General features: G+C 39.0%; 1 protein-coding gene across 1 annotated transcript in view; it reads right to left on the bottom strand.

Annotated features, from left to right (window-relative positions):
* LOC144260544 (palmitoyltransferase ZDHHC11-like) overlaps nucleotides 1-24,344 on the bottom strand; it is a 71,540-nt gene that overhangs the window by 15,471 nt on the left and 31,725 nt on the right. Inside the window, exons 3-8 of the mRNA XM_077809196.1 lie at nucleotides 22,175-22,353; nucleotides 21,111-21,212; nucleotides 18,299-18,423; nucleotides 16,671-16,826; nucleotides 9,931-10,052; nucleotides 6,784-6,842 (exon numbers count right to left, since the gene is read on the bottom strand). Of these exons, the coding sequence (XP_077665322.1) occupies nucleotides 6,784-6,842; nucleotides 9,931-10,052; nucleotides 16,671-16,826; nucleotides 18,299-18,423; nucleotides 21,111-21,212; nucleotides 22,175-22,353 (743 nt within the window). The remainder of the gene's footprint in view (nucleotides 1-6,783; nucleotides 6,843-9,930; nucleotides 10,053-16,670; nucleotides 16,827-18,298; nucleotides 18,424-21,110; nucleotides 21,213-22,174; nucleotides 22,354-24,344) is intronic.

Genomic DNA, 24,344 nt, shown 5'->3' with positions numbered 1-24,344 from the left:
CCATCTACTTTACAAATTGATCAACAGGCACAAAGAGTACCATAACATATATAGACAGTATCCTCTGCTGGCCTCACCACAGAGATATTCTGCCAGCAATTTAGAAGAAAGCTACAATTCCTATCTTATTGGAAGTAGCGATGCAGAACAGAATCTGGCAGAACAGTGGATTGTGAGATCTCTGCAGTACCACATCTTAATATTATCAGTAAATATCTCTGCAGTTCTCCCACTTCTTTGATCAGAGATAAATTTCATATAATGTAATTTTATAAATACAGTTAAAAGTATGGTATCTTTACTTCCTTGATTGTGGTATATAGTACAGGAAGTAACATTTCTTTAAACAAGTGGTTTTGTTCGGGGCTCCATTACACATATGCCTCTCTCCTAGAAGAGAATACTTCATACCATTAAGATGCTTAAAACTGTAGCAGGGCAAATTTTCATAAACACTCAATTTTTGCAGTTTTTTTAATGTGTCTTCCCAATCATAAATATGTTTCCCTGATGAGCATGATTAGCTATCCACCTCTGCAAGAATTTAATATTTCTTCCTAATATGCCCTCTGTTTATTAATTGTTTAATTCATGGGGTTTTTTTTTGTTCTCTTATGTTTCCTTAGCATCAGGACTGCCTCTTTGACATTTTCTGTAATTCTGTAACAAACAAAGGTGCTGTTAATACACTTTTATATTTGCCTTCCCAAGCAAAAACAAAACAAAGAAATGCAGGCTCCCATTTTAAAAATAGACCTTATTTACTAAATTTAGTACTGATTTATTGCTGATACTATAAGAAAAGCACAGAAAGCAGGAACAGAAAGCAAAAGCATCACTCTTGTTAACACAGTTATTCAACTGTCAATTTACGAGCCATGCCAAGGAAATACTATTTAATAAAAGTAAGAGTAGAACCAATTCAAGCAACCACGACGAGAAATTAAACTTAAAAGAAAAACTCCATGTAACAGAAGAGGAGGAAATAAATTTTGGCAAGACTAAAACTGAACAAAACATGTTGCAATTAATCTAATTACTTTAAAAAGTTATTTTTAAATTTACAATTAATAAGTGTGAACAAAAATAAGATTTTCCTCACATAGAGGGCCAGATCCTGGTGAAAACTTGCACCGGTCCATTGAAGTCTATGGAGTAATGCTAATTTACACCAGCTGAGGATCTGGCTTGTAGAAAAAAGTATTTGCCACTAACCGCCACTGTATTTCATTGTTCATCAGGCTGAAAATTTGTGTTATTTTATCACTGATGATCTGTTCATTCAATTTAAAGTTACACAACACTTTCCTGAATTAACAAGGCTACCCTTGTAATGTTTTCAGAGTTATGAGAAAGCAGTCCTATGAAACCCGGGAACCAATTTAGTTTAGTGGAGTAGTTCAAGGTTAGTTTAAATCCCCGTGAGATAGAATGTGCTATGAGAATACCTGGTTTCACAGCATTCTGCTCTTACATGTACTTTTGCTGCGGGAGAACATTACATCAGAGTTAACATTATAAAACTGCAGTCCTCCTTCAGTGTTATTCTCTGTTGCTTAGCTATAGCTTCAGTCAATTAACAGTTCAAAGGCAGCCAATACAAAATATTTGGATTTTCATTAATACTTTCCAAGCCTTAAGACAAAGAAAACGCCTTAAAAACAAAGCTTTAAAATAGCAGTTAAGTTTGATATTGACATCAGTGACGCAGAGATTACACATGCCTAATTACAGAGCATGTTTGCGCACACACCTCTGAACACCAGGCTGTTAGATAATTCACATTGTTAATGGCCTATTAGTTTTAATTTTTACAAGCAGCTGAAACAATAATTCTTCAAAATACTGATGTTATTTCATCCCCTAAGTATGCTGCTTCAGGTTTTGTTGCATCTTATCGTCGGAGAGTTAAATCAAGCCTACAGGAGTTATATTATTGGAGATTGTAGGGTATATTTAGCATAGCACTGCAATAGTCAGGGCCAGTGGAAATTCAAGTGAATAAATGAAATCAAAACTTTGATTCTAGAATTTTTCCATATTTTTTCTGTTTTTAAATTAAATACAAGTTCCAATTCTTCTCTAAGCACAGAGAGCTATCAAAGGGAAAATACCATAATTTGTAGAACTTTAAATCAGATGTTTACTCTATAAAAGCACTGAACAATTACAAACACAAAACAAAATCCTGTTATTTCTTTCTGGTGGGGCTTCCCTCTCTATCTATTATTGCACCACTAAAATCAACAACCAGCCATTCAGTTTGTGTCATCCATAGATGTGAAAATATCCACAAAGCACAGGTAAGCATTATTATCCCATTATTATTATCTCCATTTTACAGATGAGGAAACTTAAGAGCAGCGTGGTTAAGTGGCTTGCCCAAAGTCACACAGCAAGTTCATGACAGAGCTTGGAGTAAAACCTATGTCTCCTAGCACACAGTCCAGTGCTATATCAACGGGTCCATGCTACACTTAGAATATAAGCTATTCAGGGCAAGGACTCCTTATCCATTTGACAGCACCTTACAACTGTACAGAGATATAGGAATTTAAGAGACTGCAAACGCAGTTAATAAGATCTACCATTCTACTTCAAGCAGAAGATCCAATGATTTCAGCTCTGCATTTGAAAGCATGATAAAGGCAGAAGAGTCTGGAAACATATTTTTACATTCAGAGTGTTAAATTAATTCCTTTTACAACAACATTAAAAAAGAGAGAACAAGAGAACAGACATAGATGTTAAGTATTGTTGTATATGTTTTAATAGAAAAGATATTAATATAAATGTTAGGGCTCAGAATTTATAATTTATGGGTGAGTGCAGACTTGGCATTCATGGGTGAGTTTATTAATATAATGACTTAATGTTAGGTGGACGGACAATCAAACAAAAAGGAAAAGGGTATTCTGATCACTGAAAAAAGATGTTTCTAGTACAATCTATTTACAGGAAACATGAAGAAAAATTATAAATACCTGAATACTTCTTGGACACAGTTACTATAGGTCTCTGCAGGACAATCTAATAGAAGACGGGTGGCAATACTTTTTGCTAAACACTTCCCTTTTATTGTTTCAGCACAGCGCATAGATACAGAGAACAGATGTATTTTAATTAAGGGGTCCTTGAATGGTAAAACTTCTCAATTTAGCCAATGTATATGCTTTCTATCAAGGGCAAGCTTCTTTCTTTTTGAAACAATTTTTGGGAAAGAGCTATTATTCTAGAGGGGGTTTTAACAAGGTGTTTAATCCCACTTTGGATCAATTGAATATACACACAGGGCATTCAGGAGGAAAAACAAAAAGGCCTGGTGATTGAATAGAGCTTTGTTCTATGACCCCAGTTTAGAATTAAAAAGCTGGAATATTTCCAGAAATATATAGAAGAAAATGACAATGATGGTTATCAATTAAATGTTCTCTGGGATGCTGAAAGGTAATAATAAGGGGGATCCTTATAAATAAAGCATCAGACCTCTGAGAGCTCTTGAAGGAGAGAGTTTGGTTAAAGAACTTTCTGTTTTGGAAGGTAAACATAAGTCTACAGGATCTAAAAGAGTGTATAAAAATAATTTCAATAAGAGGGAAGATTAACCTGTTACAAACAGGCAAGGATGAGCAAACACTTAAAAACATTAAACAAAATCATGATGAAAAGGACAATAAAGCTCATAGACTTTTAGCCAGAAAGTTAAAAAAGAAACAGGATAAATCAGCCATCCCTCTGATTAGAAATAAAAAGAGATTTAGTAACTAGCATAAAACAGATTTATGAAACATTTTCCACACTTTGTATGTTTCAGAACATCCAAATCCTGAACTTATAAAAAACATATTTGAGAAGTGTGAAACTACTTCAGCTCTTGGGGATGATGTGGCAGCTCTTGGTACGCAGATTGCTGCAGAGGAAGTTGAAGTTGTAATTAAGAATTTAAAATCCAATAAAACTCCAGGTTTCAATTGGTTTTCTGGGGAGTATTATACAGCTCTAAGTGTTGTTTAATGGCATATTGCAGGGGAATGAGATATCAGATTCATGGAAAGGGGCAAAGTCTGTCATTCCTAAAGAAGGAAATGATCTTACCAATTGTGCATCATACTGACCTATTTCTTTAATTCATGTGGATGCTAAAATTTATGCCAAAGTACTAGCAAACAGATGGAGTCTCATCAGATATGTTCACTCTAACCAATTTGGGTCTGTTGGTGGCAGGCATCTATCTGATAATATCAGAAGAACTCTGAATTTGATCTATAATGTTAATTCTACCAGTTCTAATGTGCACGAATCTCTTTGGGTGCTGAGAAAGCCTTTGACTAGCTGGAGTGGGAGTAGTTCAGGCAGATTTTGGTAAGGTTTGGTTTTGGAAATCAGTTTTATAGGGGCACATTGGCCCTATATAATCATCCTCAAATGTCTGTTTTGGTTAATGGTCATCAATCCCCTCCTTTTAATTTGAAGAAGCTACAAGATAGGGGGGATAACCAGCAACCCTGATTGCTTTGGCAGTGGAGCCATTTGCAATGAATGTGAGAAACAGATTCCCGGTAAAGGGTATTGAAGTGCCTTTTGGATTAGAACACAAAATAGCTTTGTATGCTGATGATGTCTTGCTATATTTGCAGGATCCAAAAACCTCATTAAAAATGACAAAACAACTGACTTTGGAATCTGGGCCGGTTGAGGATTCAGAATAAACTACAAGAAATCTGAAATGTCAATAATTCATATTTCTGAAAAGGTATAAAAACCCTATGTTCAGCAACATATCTTTAAATGGATAAAGAAATCTTTAAAATATTTAGGAATAAATACTATGGAAAAACATACAAATATTTTTAAGGCAAAATTACCCTCCAATATGGAATAAAATACTTGGAGGAATAGAACACATCTGAAATTTGAAATGTCCTTTCAAAGTTATTTTTGTTTCACTCTATCCCTGTCTGTATCCCTGACATGACATCAAAAACATGGCAGGATGTGCTATTAAAATCCATATGGAAAAAAAGAAAGAAAAAAGGGTGGTTCTGTATAAAGGTGTGTATAAGCTTACAAAATGGGGTGAAGTAGCTTTCCCTAATTTGGCTTATTATTATGCATCACAATTAAAAGATGTGATCAACTGGATTAATAACAGACCTTCCAAATACTGGGTGAAACTTGAAGACTGGAGCCCAAATATAGCTATTCATAGTAATTCGTGGGTTAAAAAGAAACTTAGGTCACTAAGATAATAATTAAAAAATCACCCATTCATGTAGCTGACCATAGCAGCTTTGGACATTTTTTTTTTAATTTCTTGTTGCCAAGGGATTCTTCCTTAGCTACTTTAATTAATATTTCCTTGGAATAAATTCCTTATTATCAGAGTGATTATTAATTGTGAGTAAGAGCTAAGATTACTCAAAATCAAACAGCTGTTCCTGGGTCTTCAGCCAGGTTGTTTGAATATGAATCTGATCCTGAATATGTACAATGTTAATATTTTATTGTACGGTTGCCTTAATAAAAAGAGGGATGGTTTCTAGTTTCAGGCAAGCAAGATAAATCAGGAGTCATGGAAGAAACCAGTCTCAACTTGCCTTCTCTATTGCAAGAAGTCATTTACTCTAACCTGTGCACCCAGTGTGATCTGCCTCCCTCACTACTTGTACCAAATTCCTCCTCTAAACTGGGAGCCACTAATGGGGAAGCTAGATTATATCAGGGAGGTCAGGCAGGAGAGAGGAGACTTGGGTTGAAATCCTGGCCCCAGTGAAGTCAATTGGAATTTTGACATGGATTTCAATAGAACCAAGATTTCACTATATGGTGTACGGAACGGGGAGATAAGGCCAACAGCAGATTGCAGAGAGCATGAAGAAGTCAATCATGTTGGGTGGGGAGAGTGCTAGGATAACAAATTGGTTTCTCATTTGGGAGAGAAAGGGAAAGGAAGATAGATTTTAAGCCCTCCAGCAAAGAGCTTTAGGGAGGAGTGTACTCTACTGGGCTTATCATCCTGGACAGCTACCCTTCTTCTATCTCTTCTGCCTCAGAAGTCCCTCTCTCATTGCCTGCCTTCTGACCAGCCTATCCTAGCAGGCTGTCTGTGCTGAGCACAGTTCTAGACAGGAAAGCAGGGTGACAGCATTCCAAGAATGGAGACCACCATTTCCACTAAGTTCCCATTGTGGAGAAGTAAATTATGAGAAAAAGGGAATAATCTGATTATTTTTTTTAAATGCAGCCATGCTTGAGATGTTATCAAAGCTGCGTGTGAAGTCTGGAGTTGCCATGGACTCTAGGCTGTTAGATCTGAAGAGACAAAAAAGTGTTAGGCTCCCAGGACCACACGTTAAGAGGGGCCACTTTCCAATGCTTCCTTTTCAAATCTTGCAAGATGATTGTCTGAAAACGTCACAGAAAATTCAATTATCCTCTAAGAAATTAATATGCTAAATTTTGGTGAAGCAATCTAATCTTTAAGGTATTTAAAAGAGGGATTTTACTCCCGAATTTCCTACAAATCACAGTGCTCCCTTTACTATGAAGCTGCTACCACCACCTCCACAATTTGGCTTTATATGATACAAAGTCATTATTGCTAAATACTAATGATGAGTGTGGTATTACACCACACATGATCCCTGCCCCAGACATCACACACTGATTTGAATCAAACACCAATTTTTAAATTTTCAGATAAAATCTGTTAACTGTAGTTATGCACAGCTAAGGTAGGCTTTAAACATGGATACATTCTATTTAATTTTGTATTTAACTTACCCAGATCGAGATGAAACTGAAACCTCACACTCCTTTTGTTGACTTGATAAAGACAAATCCTAAAAAAACGCAAAAAACAAACAAACAAAACCCCCACCACCTGTTAGAATTTTGTGCCTCTAGACAGTCTCTAGACAATATTTTTGAAAGGTTTATATTGCTTTGAGCAAATGAGGTAAAACAAATATTTATAAATGCTATTAAAATACATTTTTAAAATAGTACACTAATTTATTAAACAAATAAACAAACTCTTTACTTGTTGAATAAGTCTCATTCTATGGGTGGGCAAAAATCTCCTGTTTTAATGTCATTGATCTTATTTATCCAGCACTCAACAATATGTTAGGTATCTCACACACACACACACACACACACACACACACACACACAGAGTCTGTGCCCCCAAAAGCTTACAATCTAAAGGTCAGAAACCACATTACACAGAAGAAAACAAGAAATGGGAAGATTAGAGGAAAGCAGGAGGAATGGGTGTCAACATTTTTACAGTAGGTTATGCATTCTTCTTCTTCTTAAGATTGTAGATGTTGAGGTTTCATTTTAAATGTTCATTGGATCAAATGTTCAAAGCAATACTTGTACCTGAAAGTCAGAACACACAACATATAGTGGCTCTTTGAATATAAAGATGACTATTAAAGAAAATAGTTATTATGATGGACAACAGCATTTGCCATTTTTAAGACCAACAGAAAAGGCATTCTTTCCCACATGCTTCACTGATCTAGATAACCAATCTGGGGCACCAGGTTAGTCTCTCATTTGCATGGATATTATTTATTAGGAGGTCAATATGCTGGTGTTCTTCAACATGAATACATTATTAGACAATTCACAGTCAGCTGCAAGATTTTGCTTTCTGGTGTTGTTGATGTTACAGTGTTGCCACTTATGATTTTAAACAGAAGTCTTATGATATTTGGAGCTTTTCTTAAATCTCCAGCTCTTGGACTCAAGTGATTGCACAAGTCAGCTTTCATTTAAGGGAAAAAAAAAAAGTTGGAAATGTGTAGCCCTCAGGATTGGGAAGGAAAGCTTGAAAACATGAACCTGAAGAGCTCAAAAACTGGAAGGCAAATAAAAAGAACTCCACTTTCAAAACAAAACAAAATAGAATGCTCAGAATTTTAAAGCCAATTTCATACATTTTGGGGGCATTAATCAAGACTTCTGAATGCTAGGAGGTGGCAATATTGATGAGACAGTTTTAGGTTAAACTGCAGACATTCCTCATATCTTTTATAATGTTTGCCTTGTTTGCTTTCCTAGCTTCAGCTCAGAATATTGGCATTCTGTAGCCCTTCAGGTGCTAACTATTAACAATTTTTAAATGTGGACACAAAGCCGAAGTCTAATCATATGACCTCAGTGTTCATGGTCTTTCTTTGCTTCAGCACCTCAACATTGGTGATTTTGCACTGCCACTTAGCATTATGCACTCTGGTGCTGGTGAAACTTGTCAGGTGGACATACTGAAAGAAAACACGCCCAGAATGTATATCCATATAAACGGGTGGTGAAGGCAACAGTCCAGTACACCATCAGCTTGTTTTTTTAATTTAAACCCATGCTGGATCCAAATTGTTTGTAGGTCCATGGTTTAAGGTCCATCTTTCAATATGAGATAGCACTTAGTTGTCTTAGTCCAGCATTTACCAAGCTACCTACAGTAAAACAATTTGCTGGAAAAAAAATTCCCTTATCAGCATTGTGGCTGACTTGGTGAAAACTTTTCCTGAGCTCATAGAATATCAGAGTTGGAAAGAACCTCAGGAGGTCAGCTAGTCCAAGCCCCTGCTCAAAGCAGGGCCAATCCCCAACTAAATCTTCCCAGCCAGGGCTTTGTCAAGCCTGACCTTAAAAACCTTTAAGGAAGGAGATTCTACCACCTCCCCAGGTAACCCATTCCAGTGCTTCATCACCCTCCTAGTGAAAACGTTTTTCCTAATATCCAACCTAAACCTCTCCCCACTGCAACTTGAGACCATTACTCCACGTTCTGTCATCTGCCACCACTGAGAACAGCCTAGATCCATCCTCTTTCGAACCCCCTTTCAGGTAGTTGAAAGCAGCTATCAAATCCCCCCTCATTCTTCTCTTCTGCAGACTAAATAATCCCAGTTCCCTCAGCCTCTCTTCATAAGTCACGTGTTCCAGCTCCCTAATAATTTCTGTTGCCCTCTGCTGGACTTTTTCCAATTTTTCCACATCCTTCTTGTAGTGTGGGGCCCAAAACTAGACACAGTACTCCAGATGAGGACTCACCAGTGTCGAATAGAGGGAAACAATCACGTCCCTCGATCTGCTGGCAATGCTCCTACTTATACAGCCCAAAATACTGTTAGCTTTCTTGGCAACAAGGGCACACTGTTGATTTATATCCACCTTCTCGTCCACTGTAACCCCTAGGTCCTTTTCTGCAGAACTGCTCCCTAGCCGCTCGGTCCCTAGTCTGTAGCAATGCATGGGATTCTTCTGTCCTAAGTGCAGGACTCTGCACTTGTCCTTGTTGAACCTCATCAGATTTCTTTTGGCCCAATCCTCTCATTTGTCTAGGTCCCTCTGTATCCTATCCCTATCCTCCAGCATATCTACCACTCCTCCCAGTTTAGTGTCATCTGCAAACTTGCTGAGGGTGCAGTCCACACTATCCTCCAGATCATTAATGAAGATATTGAACAAAACCGGCCCCAGGACCAACCCTTGGGGCACTCCACTTGATACTGGCTGCCAACTAGACATGGAGCCATTGATCACTACCTGTTGAGTCCGATGATCTAGCCAGCTTTCTATCCACCTTATAGTCCATTTATCCAGCCCATACTTCTTCAACTTGCTGGCAACAATACTGTGGGAGACCGTATCAAAAGCTTTGCTAAAGTCAAGGAATAACAGGTCCACTGCTTTCCCCGCATCCATAGAGCCAGTTATCTCATCACAGAAGGCAATTAGATTAGTCAGGCATGACTTGCCCTTGGTGAATCCATCTGTTAGCTATCAAAGAATCCTTCCTTCTCAGGTGATAGAATCCCTAGATTTCTGGCCCACCATATCAATTTCCAACACTAACTTTGCAGAACTCACAGGCACCAGAAAGAAGATGAATTTCTGGATGCAAGGTCCTACCTGTAGGGGATCCATTCTGACAGATGTATTTTCTGTCACTTCCACATCACTTTCTGGGTCCCTGGTATTCTGTGTGCGTCGCTGCTCTGTGATATAGTCAAAAGTACTCAGCTTCTTACCCACTGTTTACAACAAAGAACACAAACTACAATTTAATTTAAACTTATCCCATGTAGCTATGCAATTTACAGCACAAAAAACTAGCACCACATTTTAAATATATGGGATTATCCAACCTCTCTACACCACCTGAATCAAGGACCCACAATGTGTATTTCTTTTTTTCTGCATTTATATTTAGCACACTTGAAAAGCTGTGAAGTGGTCATTTTGTTTCATCTCTATCATCAATAGCATCTAATCATTGTAGCACTTGGTAGAATTATATTTCCTTATGAATATTCTATTGTGATAAACTTCAGCTTCATCAATCATCATCATGTGGGATTTGGCATTAGAAACTGTAAATCAACACACTTATAATGATATAACAGTGGAGAAGTGTCCCTGACATGTTCCATAGCGTGATTTGGCTGCAACCAGTTGTTACTGGCAGAATGACAGACAAGTTTTCAAGAGGCTGCACTAATACAATGTTCAGAGCACAGGAAGTCCGGAAAAGATTAAAAGAAATTTTAGGTGCTCACAAAGAGGGAAACACAGAGTTAAAAAGCTTCCATCTAAGCTTTGAATAGCAAGTAGAGCTGTTCAAACTGAGCTATTTCATTCTGGCCATGTCTATGTGTGAAAGTTCTCTTCAATTTCAATCCATGCTGATGGAAACTTAAGTTTCACTTTGGAATTTCCAGTTAGAAAGAACCCAGTATCACTAAGTACTTCTCCACACAAAGCATGGTCAACCTGTGGAACTCATTGCCAGGGGATGTTATGAAGATCAAAAGTATAACTGGGTTAAAAGAAGAATTAGATAAGTTCATGGAGGAAAGATCCATCAGTAGCTATCAGCCAAATTAGTCAGAGATGAAAACCCATGCTCTGAGTGTCCCTAAGCCTCTGACTGCCAGTTCCTGGGATGACAGGGAATGGATCACTCAATAATTGCCCATAACTGTTCATTCCCTCTGAAGCATCTGGCATTGGCCCCTATTGGAAGATAGGATGCTGGGCTAGATGTACCATTGCTCTGACCCAGTAAGGCCATTCTTGTGTTCTTAAATAAAATGCACTCAGAATGGCCAAGTTTCAACCCTGAAAGCATGCCAAAAGTCTGTGCAATTTTGATACAAGCTTAACATTTACCCCAATTGATTGTTAATCTTAGCAACTCTGCCTACATATATGATTGGTATTCAAGATGGTGATGGAACATGAAACCAGATGAGATTCATGTGGTTTTACACTTCAATAAAACTTTCTTTTGCCAATTTCTACCATCAAGTCTCACACAGTAACCGAATACTGGTACATTTCCACAAGAACAAGGAAAACGTAATGGATCAGGAGTCTGATTTCTTTTTCTCATCCCTTGTCTCTGATCAATACATTTTGAAATGAATACAGTTAAGGAAAAACAAGTGACTTAACTTTTTACATCTGCTTGCTGTACCAGTAGTTCTAGCAGATTTGGAAGAAAACCAAGCCACAAATTTCTTGCTCCCCCATTCCTAATCAACAGCAACAACAGGCCAAGCAGCCTGAAGACAAGAGGAAAAAAATCCCTGATACCTTTTTAAGAAAGTTCTTTCACCATTTCCTGTAGCAGATTCTGTGCAGGCTGAAGCATTGCTCTAGAGAAATAGGCTGTGTACAAAGGCACCCCTGAAAATTTTTCCCAATGTACACACATCAAACCCTGTGGGGCCATGCCCACTGCAGCTGATGGCCCCAGCACCTTGCCTGCCCGGTCTGTACCATCATCAGCCCTTGCCTTCTAGCCCGGCCCACCCAACTGCAGTGTTACTCCCCATCTTGAGAGAGGATGCAGGCTGTTGGAAGTGGGGCAAGGACGGGCAGGCCCCTGGGGTCGGGGGGAAGCCCTGGTGAGGAGGAGTAACACTGGCTGCTCCACTGCTCCCGGATCCTTCATCACAACAGAGGGGCTGTGAGGCCAGAATTGAGCGGCATTGCGACCCACACCCCTATGCATGGAGATCACAACACCATTCACACAGTTTTGGTTCCACTACCCCCTTGTCACAACAGAGACCTGGTGGGGCCAAACCTGAATGGGTAGTGGGTCAGCCAGCGTTGCTCCTCCTTTCCACTACCAGAGGTATGCACGATTGCAGGCCCCACTGCATGGGTACCTGGAGCATGGGACCAGACATCATGAAACCCCTCTTTTTTTCCCCTGTACCAAAGTTCTGTTTGTGTCAGGTCTGGGTGACCTCATTATCCTTAAAATGGACATTTCTACACAAGGATTTTCAGCAAGTACCTTTGCATTCCTTCTGGAAAGCAAGTACAACTGACTTGGTTAGTCTGTTTGGTAGTTCCCACCCCTGGACAATCCCTGTGCTTGACTTGTGGATGAACTGGAAGTGGTTGTAAAGATCTGCAGGAGCTTGATAGGAAATTACTGGGTAATTCTGCCAGGTGTTTGTTTGTTTTTTAAACCAGAGTATTTTCCTTTTTCCTGCACTTGCGGAATTCCTGAGGCCATTTTCACCGTTCCCTGTTGTCACTCTGTTTTCTTTGAGCACCTCACAGCCAACTCAGCTGCCCTTGAGTCTAAGCCATGAGCCCAGTGCAGCTCTCCCTGGCTCCATGTCGGGGTCCCGGGAGGAGAGACATATGTGGGGGAACAGTTGAAGAAGCAGCCCCACATTTGTCCCCTAACTTTGGGAGCAGAAAAAGAGGAGCTGTGGCAGAGTTTAAATGTGTGTCCAGTTCTGGGATGTTTGAAGGCCCAGAAGAGGCTGCCCTGCAGCAAGGAAAAGAGCCTCTCTGGGGGGCATGAGGTTCAGGTGACTCAGGAGGGGGCTTCCTGGCTTGGAAACATGCTGCCCACAAAAGCAGGAGTTAGAGCCATAAACCTGTTAATACCCTGCCCAGCTACAGGAGTCCTCTCCCATGAGTGACTCCAGGCCCATTTTTCTTTATTTCGGGGCACTGTGTAGCTTTCGATCCCTGCTTGAGAGAGAAATAGACCTGTGGTGAACAAGCAAGCCCCACATATAGAGGGATGACACCACCAAAAGCGTTCATTGTATTGTCTCCACCTACTGGCTGGGAGGTACTATTCCCAAACATTTGCATTGATTGACCAAGAATCAGCAAACTTCCCTCTAATCATAGCCTGGCTAAGAAAAGTAGATATAAATGCAAGTATACAACAGTGTAATCTTAAGTTGCACTAAAATATAAATGTTTTTTTCTTTGTCAATGCCTTTTACATATACTAGTTTATTCTTTTTGGGTGCATTGCAACAATTAAGTGCACATATCTCAGTGCTTCAAAACGTTAGAGTGGAATTATGTAGTCTCAGTAGCAATTCCATAGTTAAGGTGTTAAGACTTTTTCATAAAGCTAAATTTTATACCATCTGTCCTCTAACATCCATCAGAAAGTGTCTTTCCACTTGAATTTTTGTATGGTTGATGAACTGACAGAGAAGAATCATGTACTCTAAAGCTAGAGATGGACTATGGCCATTTAAGATCTGAAACCTCCAAAAATCACTAGTATTTCATTTTGCATAAAGTTTAACTTATTTGCCATCTCACATAAACAAATAAAAACAACAACGTTAACCTACAAATTCCAAATGTGTTGCATTTACTAATCCTTAAGGAGAATTAGCAAACAAGGTTCTATTAAAAACTTTGCTGGGAAGTTAACTGAATACTGTGTGCACTGTAGGGAAAAACATTCCAAGTGCTTCAGAAATTCTTCACAAAACTTATAGCTTTCATCAAGAACCATGCATAGTTTTGAGCATCATAAGAACTTTTATGCATGGATAGACATTTATGACTAGATCATAAGCTACAGTGACAAATCCTGTATTGCAGAGAGTTCTATTTGATGACACAATAAGTCACTTCCATCTCTTCTACAAAGGAGAACTGACATGAAAAAATGAATCATAGCATTAGGTTTGCATTTATAGCAAGTGATTTCAAAGGGTGATTGTGGGAACGTACTATACATTTCCCAATTTTCAAACGTTTGTTTGGAATTCAGATGTTCTAAAAAATGTATGTTAAAATAAATAAATCTTTATTTACCAGCTTTACTAAATTAAAGGTTTTCTGGGAATAGAAGTTTTGTGGCTATTAAATTCAAAGAATATTTTCAATGGTGTGAATATCGTGGATATTTAATTATATCCTCCAACCTACCTACACAGTCCAAACAGTTAATTTTCAAGAGGTATGTGAATATCTGTTTCAACAGGTATGGATAATTTTTAAACGTATCATGCTTTGCCAAAGCAATCAAAGGATGATTAAAAAAATATTATAAAGGTCAAAGTCTGATTTGTTGAGCAGTCGCATGACTATGGCAAAACATTGTCAAGAAGCACATTTGAAAAGGTCAAACACCTTGGTAATAATTATTTTAGTACTACCCCATACTCTGGACTTTAAAAAGAAAAACATGAAGAAAGCTAGGCTACCAGTGAAGTACTCTGGAACCTTTAATCTGATCAAATACAGTAAGAAGGGAAGAGAGTCACCGTAAAAAGCATAGAATGCTGTCGATTTCAATAAAGAGGCACCCATGTCACTGGTAATTAATCAATCGGTTTCCTTCGTGAAAAACAAGAAACACTCAAAAGCTCCCAATTTTTTTTTACTTAGGTAAAAATATCTACACAGAGGAAAAACATTACAATTAAAGTATGGAATGCAGCTTCGCAAAGCACGCTGTATAAGAGAACCTTTTAACGTTTAGTGTACTTCTTGACATGCCAATATCTAGAATGCTTTTCCAGCTCAGATATTTCATGGTGGTAAAAATGTCTTTGCTCTGGAAAAGGAAAGATTTGAAGCTGGTTGTGTTTACACCAGGGGTGAGATTCTGTGCTATGCCTCAAAAAGAGGTGCGGCACAAAACTTGCAGTCCAGGGTGAAGGTAAGCTGTGGTGGCATTAAAAGCCACCTTTGCGCCCTTCCAATCTGGGCAGATACAGGGTCTGGAGAAGCCCCTGGGGTAGTTAGATGGGCCCCCTTGGCTCTCTGAAGTTTAACAGCAACGTCCCTGGTCTGCCTTCTGGGCCACAGTGGTGCTTGGAATTTCTGCAATTCAGTGTGTCGTGGCCCCACCCCCAGCTCATTCCCCATGCCAGGGCTTGCAAAAGGGTCCTTGGAAGATGGATTCCTAGCTCTCTTTTGTAGTGTCTCCACTGGGAGAATTCTCCCCCAGCTGGAACCAGGGCTTTTAGGGCTCCTTTGTGCCACTCCAGTCCTTCTACCTGGCATAAGCAGGCTGGTTCTTCTCACCCCACATACTTGCAAAAACAAAAAGCACAACTGGCAAGATCAATTGGCCATATGATCAAGATCAAAACGCCATTACATCTTATATGTCACTTCAACTGAAGTGCATTTGTGGAAGTGAGGCAGGAAGAGGTGATGATCAGGAGAGGGGTGGAAAGAGGGAGAAATAACCATAAAGTGAAACAAAAGCAGCAGAGAGGCCAACTAGGCAGGCTCAATTCGTAAGTTTTGAAATTACATGTACTTCATATTATTTTGAAAACTAGTTAGGAAAACATATTTGAAAACAAAATGTATAAATATTTTAAATGGTACTTAAAATGTATTTATTTGGTAATTGCAAGACGATGCGTTAAGTGATGCACTGGCACTGAATATACTCTAGATGTTCTCCTCTACCCCAGTAGCATATAGAAACTTTCAACTTCACCGTACCTAAAAACATACGTTGGATGCATTTGCATTTTATTGTTAATGAACTGCTATGCATATCCACCAAAGCAGTGGACAATTAAAAATGAAACAAACAAATATTAAAGAAAATATTCTTCCAACACTTCTGAATGTCTGCATGTCAAACAACATGCAAATAAGAATCAAGTTCTTCTCTTTGGAAAACTGAAAAGTTGAAGGGACACAAGATTACAAATATTGGTCCGTATTGACCAAAGGAAGATACTGAAAGATAGTTAGCTACGCGAAAAGTATATATTTGTAGATTAATAGATTTTTAAGGCCAGCAGGGATTATGATTATCTAGTCACAAACTATCGAATTTCACCCCATAATTCATGCATCAAGCCCAGAACTTCTCATTGAACTATCATATCTTCAGGAAAGACACATAAACTTGATTTTAAAATGCCAAATAAAGAGAATCTTTGATCCCTCTTTAGATCCTCTAAAAGTAAACCCTTTAAAAGGAAGCAGAATTATTTCTTTCCATTTATAGGAAGAGTATACATTTCATTTTGTATGCAGGATTTTCCACAGGGGCGATGTTTACTCTTTGATAATTAAGCTAATTCAAATAATCAGTCTTCGTCTTTTTCTGTTATTGGTACATTTTCTGGCCAAACTGCATTTGTGCATGCAAAATGTAACGTATTATTGGGGACATAGTTGCCCAACACTTTCTGTTATAACTCTCTGTTATCAGTTGCTTATCACCAATGAGCTTTGGCCACTGAGGCTGAAGTTTTCCATACTTGGGTTTATAGATATTTAAAACAAATTAAAAAGATGGAACCTTTATAGTTGTTGATCGCAACAGACTGAGAAGGATGTTCCTGAAACAATCATTGCCCACCTGCTTATCGAGAAATATTACATACAGAGGTAAAGATGAAATATCAACAAGTGTCCCAGTAGCAGGAGCGATGCAATTCCCAGGAGCACAGTGATCACCGCTATAGTCAGGATTCCAGCTGCTGCAGTCTCCGCAGGAGCAACAGGAAGAAAGGCCAACCATGTGTTGTTTCCAATGACTCCTACCAGGGCAAAGTAAAGGGGGAAAATAAAACACTTCATCCTTCTGGTAATGGAAATAGGAAAAACCAAGTTACCCACAGTCTCTCCTACAGCTCAAGTAACTGTCCCTTAACAACTGGGCTTTTTGACGGTTCTTTGCACAAGGCTATTCACCTCTTATTTGTTTTGATTTAAAAAACTTTCTAAAACAGAACCAGAAGGATAAATAGACTTCCTAGCTCTGTTTACTTGGACTACTCATGGGTCCTCAAAAACTGAAGATTGGGGAGTGCGGGAGTGTAACAGACTGGGGGTAAAATTTTCCAAAGCAAGTAAGCAAATCAGGAGCCTAAGTCTACTTGACAGTCAATGGGACGTATGAGGCTAAGTACTTCATCACTTTTGAAAAATGGTACTTAGAGGTGCTTTTGAAAATTTTACCCTAAAGCACTGTCCCAACATTTCTGGAGATCTGGATTCACATCTTGATTGAGGTCACAAATCCAGTGGTTTGAGCCAAACCCAGCTCACAAAGCACTGGCTAACCATGGCACAATTACTTTCTGCTCAAATTGAATCTCAGAAATGGAATGGTAGGAAGGTATTACAGATCAGGATCAAGGTATAGCTAGAAGAGTTATACGGGGAAGCTTTGCATCACACACATCTGGTTCCAGCAAACCCTCACTTGAATGAGTTTCAGATAGACTTATACTTCTCCCCCATCCACCCAACTAATTTCTAGAAGTCTAGAAGTCATACATCTCTCTAAATCTACTAAATATGTGGTAAATCATTTAAAATCGCCTTGTGTTTAAATCTCCATTTCCAGTGTTATGGAAGACAGAAAAATTGATATAAATATCTTTTTTAGATATTATGTATTTAAGAGTATTTCTCATAGAGCTAGAAACAAAATTTAGATTACGCCAGTGGAATATCTGAGTAATTTAAGGGTATTTAAAAGCACTTTTACATTCTCTTTCTACATATCTACATGTCTACTCCTAAGACATATGTGTGCAGTAAAATTCCTCTAGTTGAACGTGAAGACAGTTTAAATGCATATGCTTTACACAGTAAGTTAGTTGACTACATAGGCAAAACACAGCAGCCACTGTGGGACCCAGAAGTCCATCATATACAGGGACTTGTTTTATTAAAGAACCAGGTCAGGAATATGGTGGTCTGTACATAGGGGTTATATTTCCTAATCTTGGGAAAAGGTATGAAATCTTTAACTTTCACCAAGAAAACCATAAGAGAGAGGCAGAAAAGAACTCACTTTAATTTCTCATCTAAAGAATGACCATCTTTAATGTACCAGCACCCTCCCAGCACTGCACTAGTGTCAACCAACAACCTTCTGACCAAGAAGTCCTATTGACATCTTCTTTCAATGAAGTTTATACATAACTGGATCTCTGGGAGCGTACCATTAGATAAACTACGTCAAAAGTACACAATATATTTTAAGTCAGTGGAAAAATACTTTCAAACTGAGGTGCTGTGCGTAGTTGTGCTGGATTCACAAAGTACTGGATGAAGACATAAAGGATCACCAGTATCAGGAGGAAGACACCAAGTACAGCAGAGGCAACAGCATTGAAGAAAAACCTATGTACATAAGAGAAACAAAATACTATACTCAGAGGATGACCAGGCATGCAGCTTCACAGAAATGAAGCTTTTGTGAACTTCCACTAATTTAAAAGAACAGTATTTGTTTATTTATAAAATATCTTTCAAGTAAAAAATACAAGAATGAAATTATATCAATCTCAGTTAAAATACTTCATTCACATCCCCAAACACACCCACCCCCACACAAATGAACACTTAACTCCCTCCACTCCTCACAGGCCATCCTCTCAAGCAAAAGCCTGTGTAACCTTATGCCTTTAGGCATCTACTGAAGGTAAAATAAATAATTGGGCTCTGTTGGTCCAGTGGTATGAGTTTCAGTATCTTTGGCTGCTCACCAAACATAGCCTGCCTCCAGCACCCAGATGTTTAAACCTGACAGCTCGTGTTTCTCAAATGACTTAAGCCAATGGAATAGAAGAGGCAAATTTGTAAATTAGCCAAGAAGGAACCAAACAACATGGGACTTCCATAGATGAAAACAGACAATCTGGGTTGTACCGTGATAAGGGAACCAAGGTTCACCAGTGCTGTCAATTGTAACTTCAGTGGCTGTGATGGAAGAGAAGAAAACTTTTTTGTCTCCATTACAGCCATTGCATAAAACTTCAAAAGTGATTTATGATATGATCAATCAGATTTAGAGCTTGGTTTCTGCCACCAGCACTTAGCCTTCTGCTCTTCTCTTTCCATTACCTTTATCACAGGCTGCCTGAAGAAAAGGTTGACCTGTGAGGAAGGTGCAAAGCTGGGGGTATTAGAACTCTACTGACAGTAGAGGACAAATAAATCAGTGTCTAACCAGACCACTGAAAGAATAGCACACATGCATTGACATTGAATATTCTCCCTTAAAGAGCTCTGAAACCCTACTGGGCCACCTGTCTTTGTAGTTAAGCAAATAAAATGGTTCTACTGTACCAGAGAGAGCAAAGGGTAAGCCCTGATGCCAAACCAAAATGAGAACATTGACCACCCTCAACCCCTTCATATCAGAGATAAAATCCAAAGCAAGCTAGCTTTAAATTTAATGCCAAAACCCATAAGGGAGTGCCCCATGGATGTCATGGTACAATATGACATCTAAGGTCACTCCTGAAGTATCATCCACATTTGCAGTGGAATCACCCAGAAGAATAAGCCTCCGACTCCAACACACGGTTGTGGTACTTGGTCACAGCTACACTCTAAATCCCTTATCCATCCACTACTGTCCAATAAACCGTAATCTGTCTCAATAGGGTATATTCCCCCAGAGTATTTTATAATGGCAACAAGACTTTTTTCCACCCAATGACTCCCAGGCCATCTACAACACACCTGTTACATCATGGGATTGGAAGCTTATACCCCAGAGCCACTTGCTACTAGCCAGGGTAATGGGACAAGGTCAAAAGATTGTTCCACTCACCGACCAAATTAAAATAAATCCCTCTAAACATAGCCCCCATTCATCTCTCTAACATACACTAAAGAACCTCACCTACTTGTCATTTTCTAGAGTCTGTTTTTAACTGTGGCAAAACAAAGAACCACTCGAGTTACTGTGGCTTTACTACAAAATATAGATTTCAGTCATTTCCCACTCACACTCCTTTTGCTACTCTTCTGTTCAAACAATTCATCTTTTTCTTTTCCATTCAGCTTGTGGCATTTTAAATGTGAAGAAGAATTTACACAATTTTCACCATAAATCATATTCAGGGGCTGAAGTAGCTCACATTTTGTTCTACTCTTTTTGTAAGTGCTCACATATATATCTTTATATATCCATAGAGTAGGTAGCAGGCTCTCACTCTAGACCTTCTTTCCTCATGACCAATGGTGGGCTACTTTAAAATGGTGGGCTACTTTACAAACTGAAGACTGGCATGTAGAATTCAAAAACAAGGGGGATTTGGTAAAATAAATATCACATGGGTTTGCTTCAGTCTATTTTACCTTCCTTACAAGATATTAACTAGAATATTTCATGCCTAAGTATATTGTATGCATTTCTTTTCTTCACTCTGTTCTATATAGTATAAAATCCAATAAAAGAAAAAAGGAAATTAATTTCTTTACTGTATTGTTTTTGGACTGATGCTGCAAATTTGAATAAAAATGAAATGCCTATAGTAAAACAAAAGATATTTTTAAAAGCACAAGTTTTATTAATTACAGGATAACAACAATACACTTAGTACAGATCAAACAATACCAGCTAAGGACACTTAATTAACTCAAAGATCAAGGCCTGCAAGATAAGAATTAATTCTCAAATTGGTAGGGGAACATATATCTGCCATAGCTATTGTGACTAGAGATAGTGGTCAAGCAACTTCACGGCTAACACATAGATTGGTACAGTGGACTTATTAGAAACAACCGCAAACACAGTAAAAACTAGATGTTTCTCGGCCATATGGAGGAGGAATGGGATATATTTAAAACTGATTTCCCAGGGAGGAGTCATTCACTTGACTTCATTTTTCCACCATTGAATAAAAGGCTGCTGACATAGGAATGCTCCCTCCAAATCAGCCAATCTCTACCTAGCAGTTAAATGTCCTCAAAGGGGGGTGGGGAGGTGGAAAAAGCATCTGGTTCATTACACTTAGCTTCCATTGATTTCTTCATGGACAAATCAATATTATCAAAGCTAGCCCGTATTGGCTTACCAGTAATTTCTGCCTCCCACACAGTTATTGAGCCACTTACAGTGGTGATCGAAGTCCGCAATGCACTTATTACAGGCACTACAGTGTTTGGCTTTTGGCCCTCTAAAAACAAAAAGATATAAATAAAATGGAATAAGAATTAGTCAGCAAAATAGGCCACACTTATGGAGACATGGGTAGTCTCCAACAGACAGATGTCTTGTAACAGGTTTATATATTACCCCCAAAAAACAAAGAAATCACAAGCAGTCCAAGACCACATAGCCCTTCCCATCCCCCACAATTCCTAACCCCCTCGGCATTCTAATCAGGATTCCTCTGGCTGTCCTTCTACATGGCCTGTGCACCAGCAAGGAGAGAGAGTCTCCCTGCTCTCAGTTTGTGTCTGATACTCCAGGATCCCTTGGCGGGTGGGAGGAGCGACTGCAGATAAAGTCCCAGTAAGGCTATGTCTACACTATGTCTTATGTTGGCATAAATGATGTCGCTCATAGGGGGGTGAAGAAATAATCTTCTCTCCCCTCCTGCCCACCCCCCCCTCCCCAGCAACGTAAATTACACCTATTTAAGCGTTGGTGTGGACAGCATTATGTTGGCCGGAGAGTTTCACAGGGATGGCAAAAAGCACACCCCAGGGCAACCCTCCTGCCAAATTTCAAGTCCCTGCTCTGAAAGGACAGGCCCTCAGCAAAAAAGTTTTTGAGAATTTTTTTTTTCTAAAAAACATGGACAGCACAATTCTCAGAAACAGCTGAATCATGTTAGCTGAAACATTAAAATCACCCTGGAGCAAACCTCTGGTATGGAAAATTTCAGCCTGAAAGGTGAAGTCTGTGAAAGTTAAAAGCAATTGAAAATAGGATCTTATAAGGGAATTGTCAGGCAACTTCAACTATAGATGGTGCAAATTCAAAGCCACAAATTTCTTACTAACAGGTCAGTTTCTCTCCAATCTGGCCAGCAGGAAAATGACTTCACAACAGCAAAGAAAAATATAAAACATCTCTGGATTTAAAGAAAAACAATCCAGATCTTTTTGATATGTTTTTACTGCATAAACTTACACGTCAACTTCACAGAGATAACAGTGCTGGTTCTGAATGACATGCTTGTGCTTGCCTCTGTCAAAGACTGGCATGGGGCTGCTGTAGTTTTTCTTGGCCAGCACATTATGATCTGCTGGGTCAATGGTGATAGCAACAAGGTGAGCAACTAAGTGATGCGCAAAAAGGACACCGATCACCTGCGTTATTGTTAGTTAAGGAGAAATTAAGTGTTTAGGATAAAGAAAACATGCAAAGATGAAGATCTAGGACATACCCCTTTCAAAAGCTTTTGCCCAACACGTGTTCCTGTGCCATTTTAAGGACTCCCCCGCCCCCCTTATTCCGTGGTTGTATTTTTGAAGACAAAGGAAGGATAAACTGCACTATGACTTGTAAAATGGAAGAAATGTAGGTCTAACTTCCATGGCCTATGTTCCTTCTCTCCCTCGCCTCCCCGTTGCCGGTACGCATTTTCAATATTACAAATTATTAAAATGCATTTCAGTTTTACTTTATCTTAACAGAAGGGACAACTACCTTCCCCCCTCTCCCCCCCGCCACAGTTTTAACTAATAAGTGGCATGCCACAGTATCAGAAGAGTTAGAAACAGAAACCACCAGGTTTATCTACTAAGGGAGTTCAAATCCCCCTGACAATACAGGATTGTTCTTGGCAGCGCATTTTTTTGGTGTTCCGTCCGGGCTATTTTTGTAAGTCCCATGGCACTGGGGCCACCATTACGTCCTTTGAGAAACTATTCTACAGCCGCATAAAGCGCATCTTCAGATTCTTTCCCCTAATTCAGTGTAATTTTGCCTCTGACCATTTCTATTCCTTGCCTATGAGTTGTGACAGATGCCTGTAATTACTGCTTAATATTTACAAATAGGCACTCCTTCAGACTTCAACATGAAGAAGTCCTCTGGACTTAACAGGGAACTAACTAACAAGGTTCTATTCAAGTTACTCTTGAAACCTTTTTAGACTCAATTCACCCTCTCCCAAGATAAAAGCCACAGAGGAAATCTTGGGAGAAAACACCAAGAGGATTTCAATACATTGCCCTGATAGGAATCATATTTTACCCACACTCCAAGGTTACCAACTTTCAATTTGATCACTAGTCTTGTGATATTTGTTTTTTTCCTTAAAGCCTCAGCTCCTGGAGCCAGTTAATTAAGTGGGACTTTAGGAGAATGGGTTGGAAGTCACAAACCACAGACTATGGGACATGAACTGGCAGTCAGTAACTTACTGTTACCCCTTTCCTGAAAGGTAGTCATACCAGGCTTTGGAGTTACTTGTTAGAAATGAAGTTAGTGACAAAGATTCAGGGTATTTCTTATTCCCATTTATTTATTTACAAATGTTCACACAAGTCATGTTTACCTGGCATAGAGCAAACAGTTCCAAGAAGTTCAATTGCAAAAACACCAAGTCAAACTATCGCCTGCAAAGCAGCTCCCTTTCTAACCCTTGATTGATCTGTGTCCCACTTTCCGCATACTGTCTTTTCCACATCTCCCTACACTCTCACCTGGTGAGCTTGTCATCCCCAAATCACATGGCATGACCACTAAAATTCCAAATACAGAGCATGAACACTCAGTCTCACCTGAACTAGCTAACCACTTTGTCTAGCTGCTTTGCAACATAAGAAAGTAGTTCAACTATAACCAGCTCCCCAAGTATTCCAACCTCTTGCTACTGAAGTTAATTGTGCAATCACTAAGTACTAACACAACAGCAAGAGGCAAATGGATTATCTTTTTGCACTGGCTGATTCTAGTGATGATTACCTCCCCACCCACACAATCCAAAAAAAAAAAAAAAAGTCAAGACGCCCCACCCTTGGGCACCACACAGTTAATAGATTATTTTGTGCTAGGCTTAAGTCATAGAGAGAGTCATCAAACTGCTGTAGTTTAGTAAACGAGCAGAATTCATTTATGAAACATTGAGAACAGCTGCCACACCATGTTTTTGTTTTGTTACCATGGTAGCAATTACCAATACTTTTGAAGAGAATGAACACTGTGACATGACAGAGAAGGACAATGGGAAGGTGTGTTTTCTTGACCAGAGCAGGAAGTCTCATTGTGTGCCCCAAAGCAATAATTTCCTACATTGTTTAAAGTAGAATTCTTCTCTATTAGAAACAGAACAAGCACTGTATCACAGTGCTAG

The sequence above is a fragment of the Eretmochelys imbricata genome, chromosome 2 (assembly GCF_965152235.1).
Source record: "Eretmochelys imbricata isolate rEreImb1 chromosome 2, rEreImb1.hap1, whole genome shotgun sequence".
Classification (NCBI taxonomy): domain Eukaryota; kingdom Metazoa; phylum Chordata; order Testudines; family Cheloniidae; genus Eretmochelys; species Eretmochelys imbricata.
Note: the sequence above shows the minus strand (reverse complement) of the source record. Positions and strands in the feature narration are given on the sequence as shown.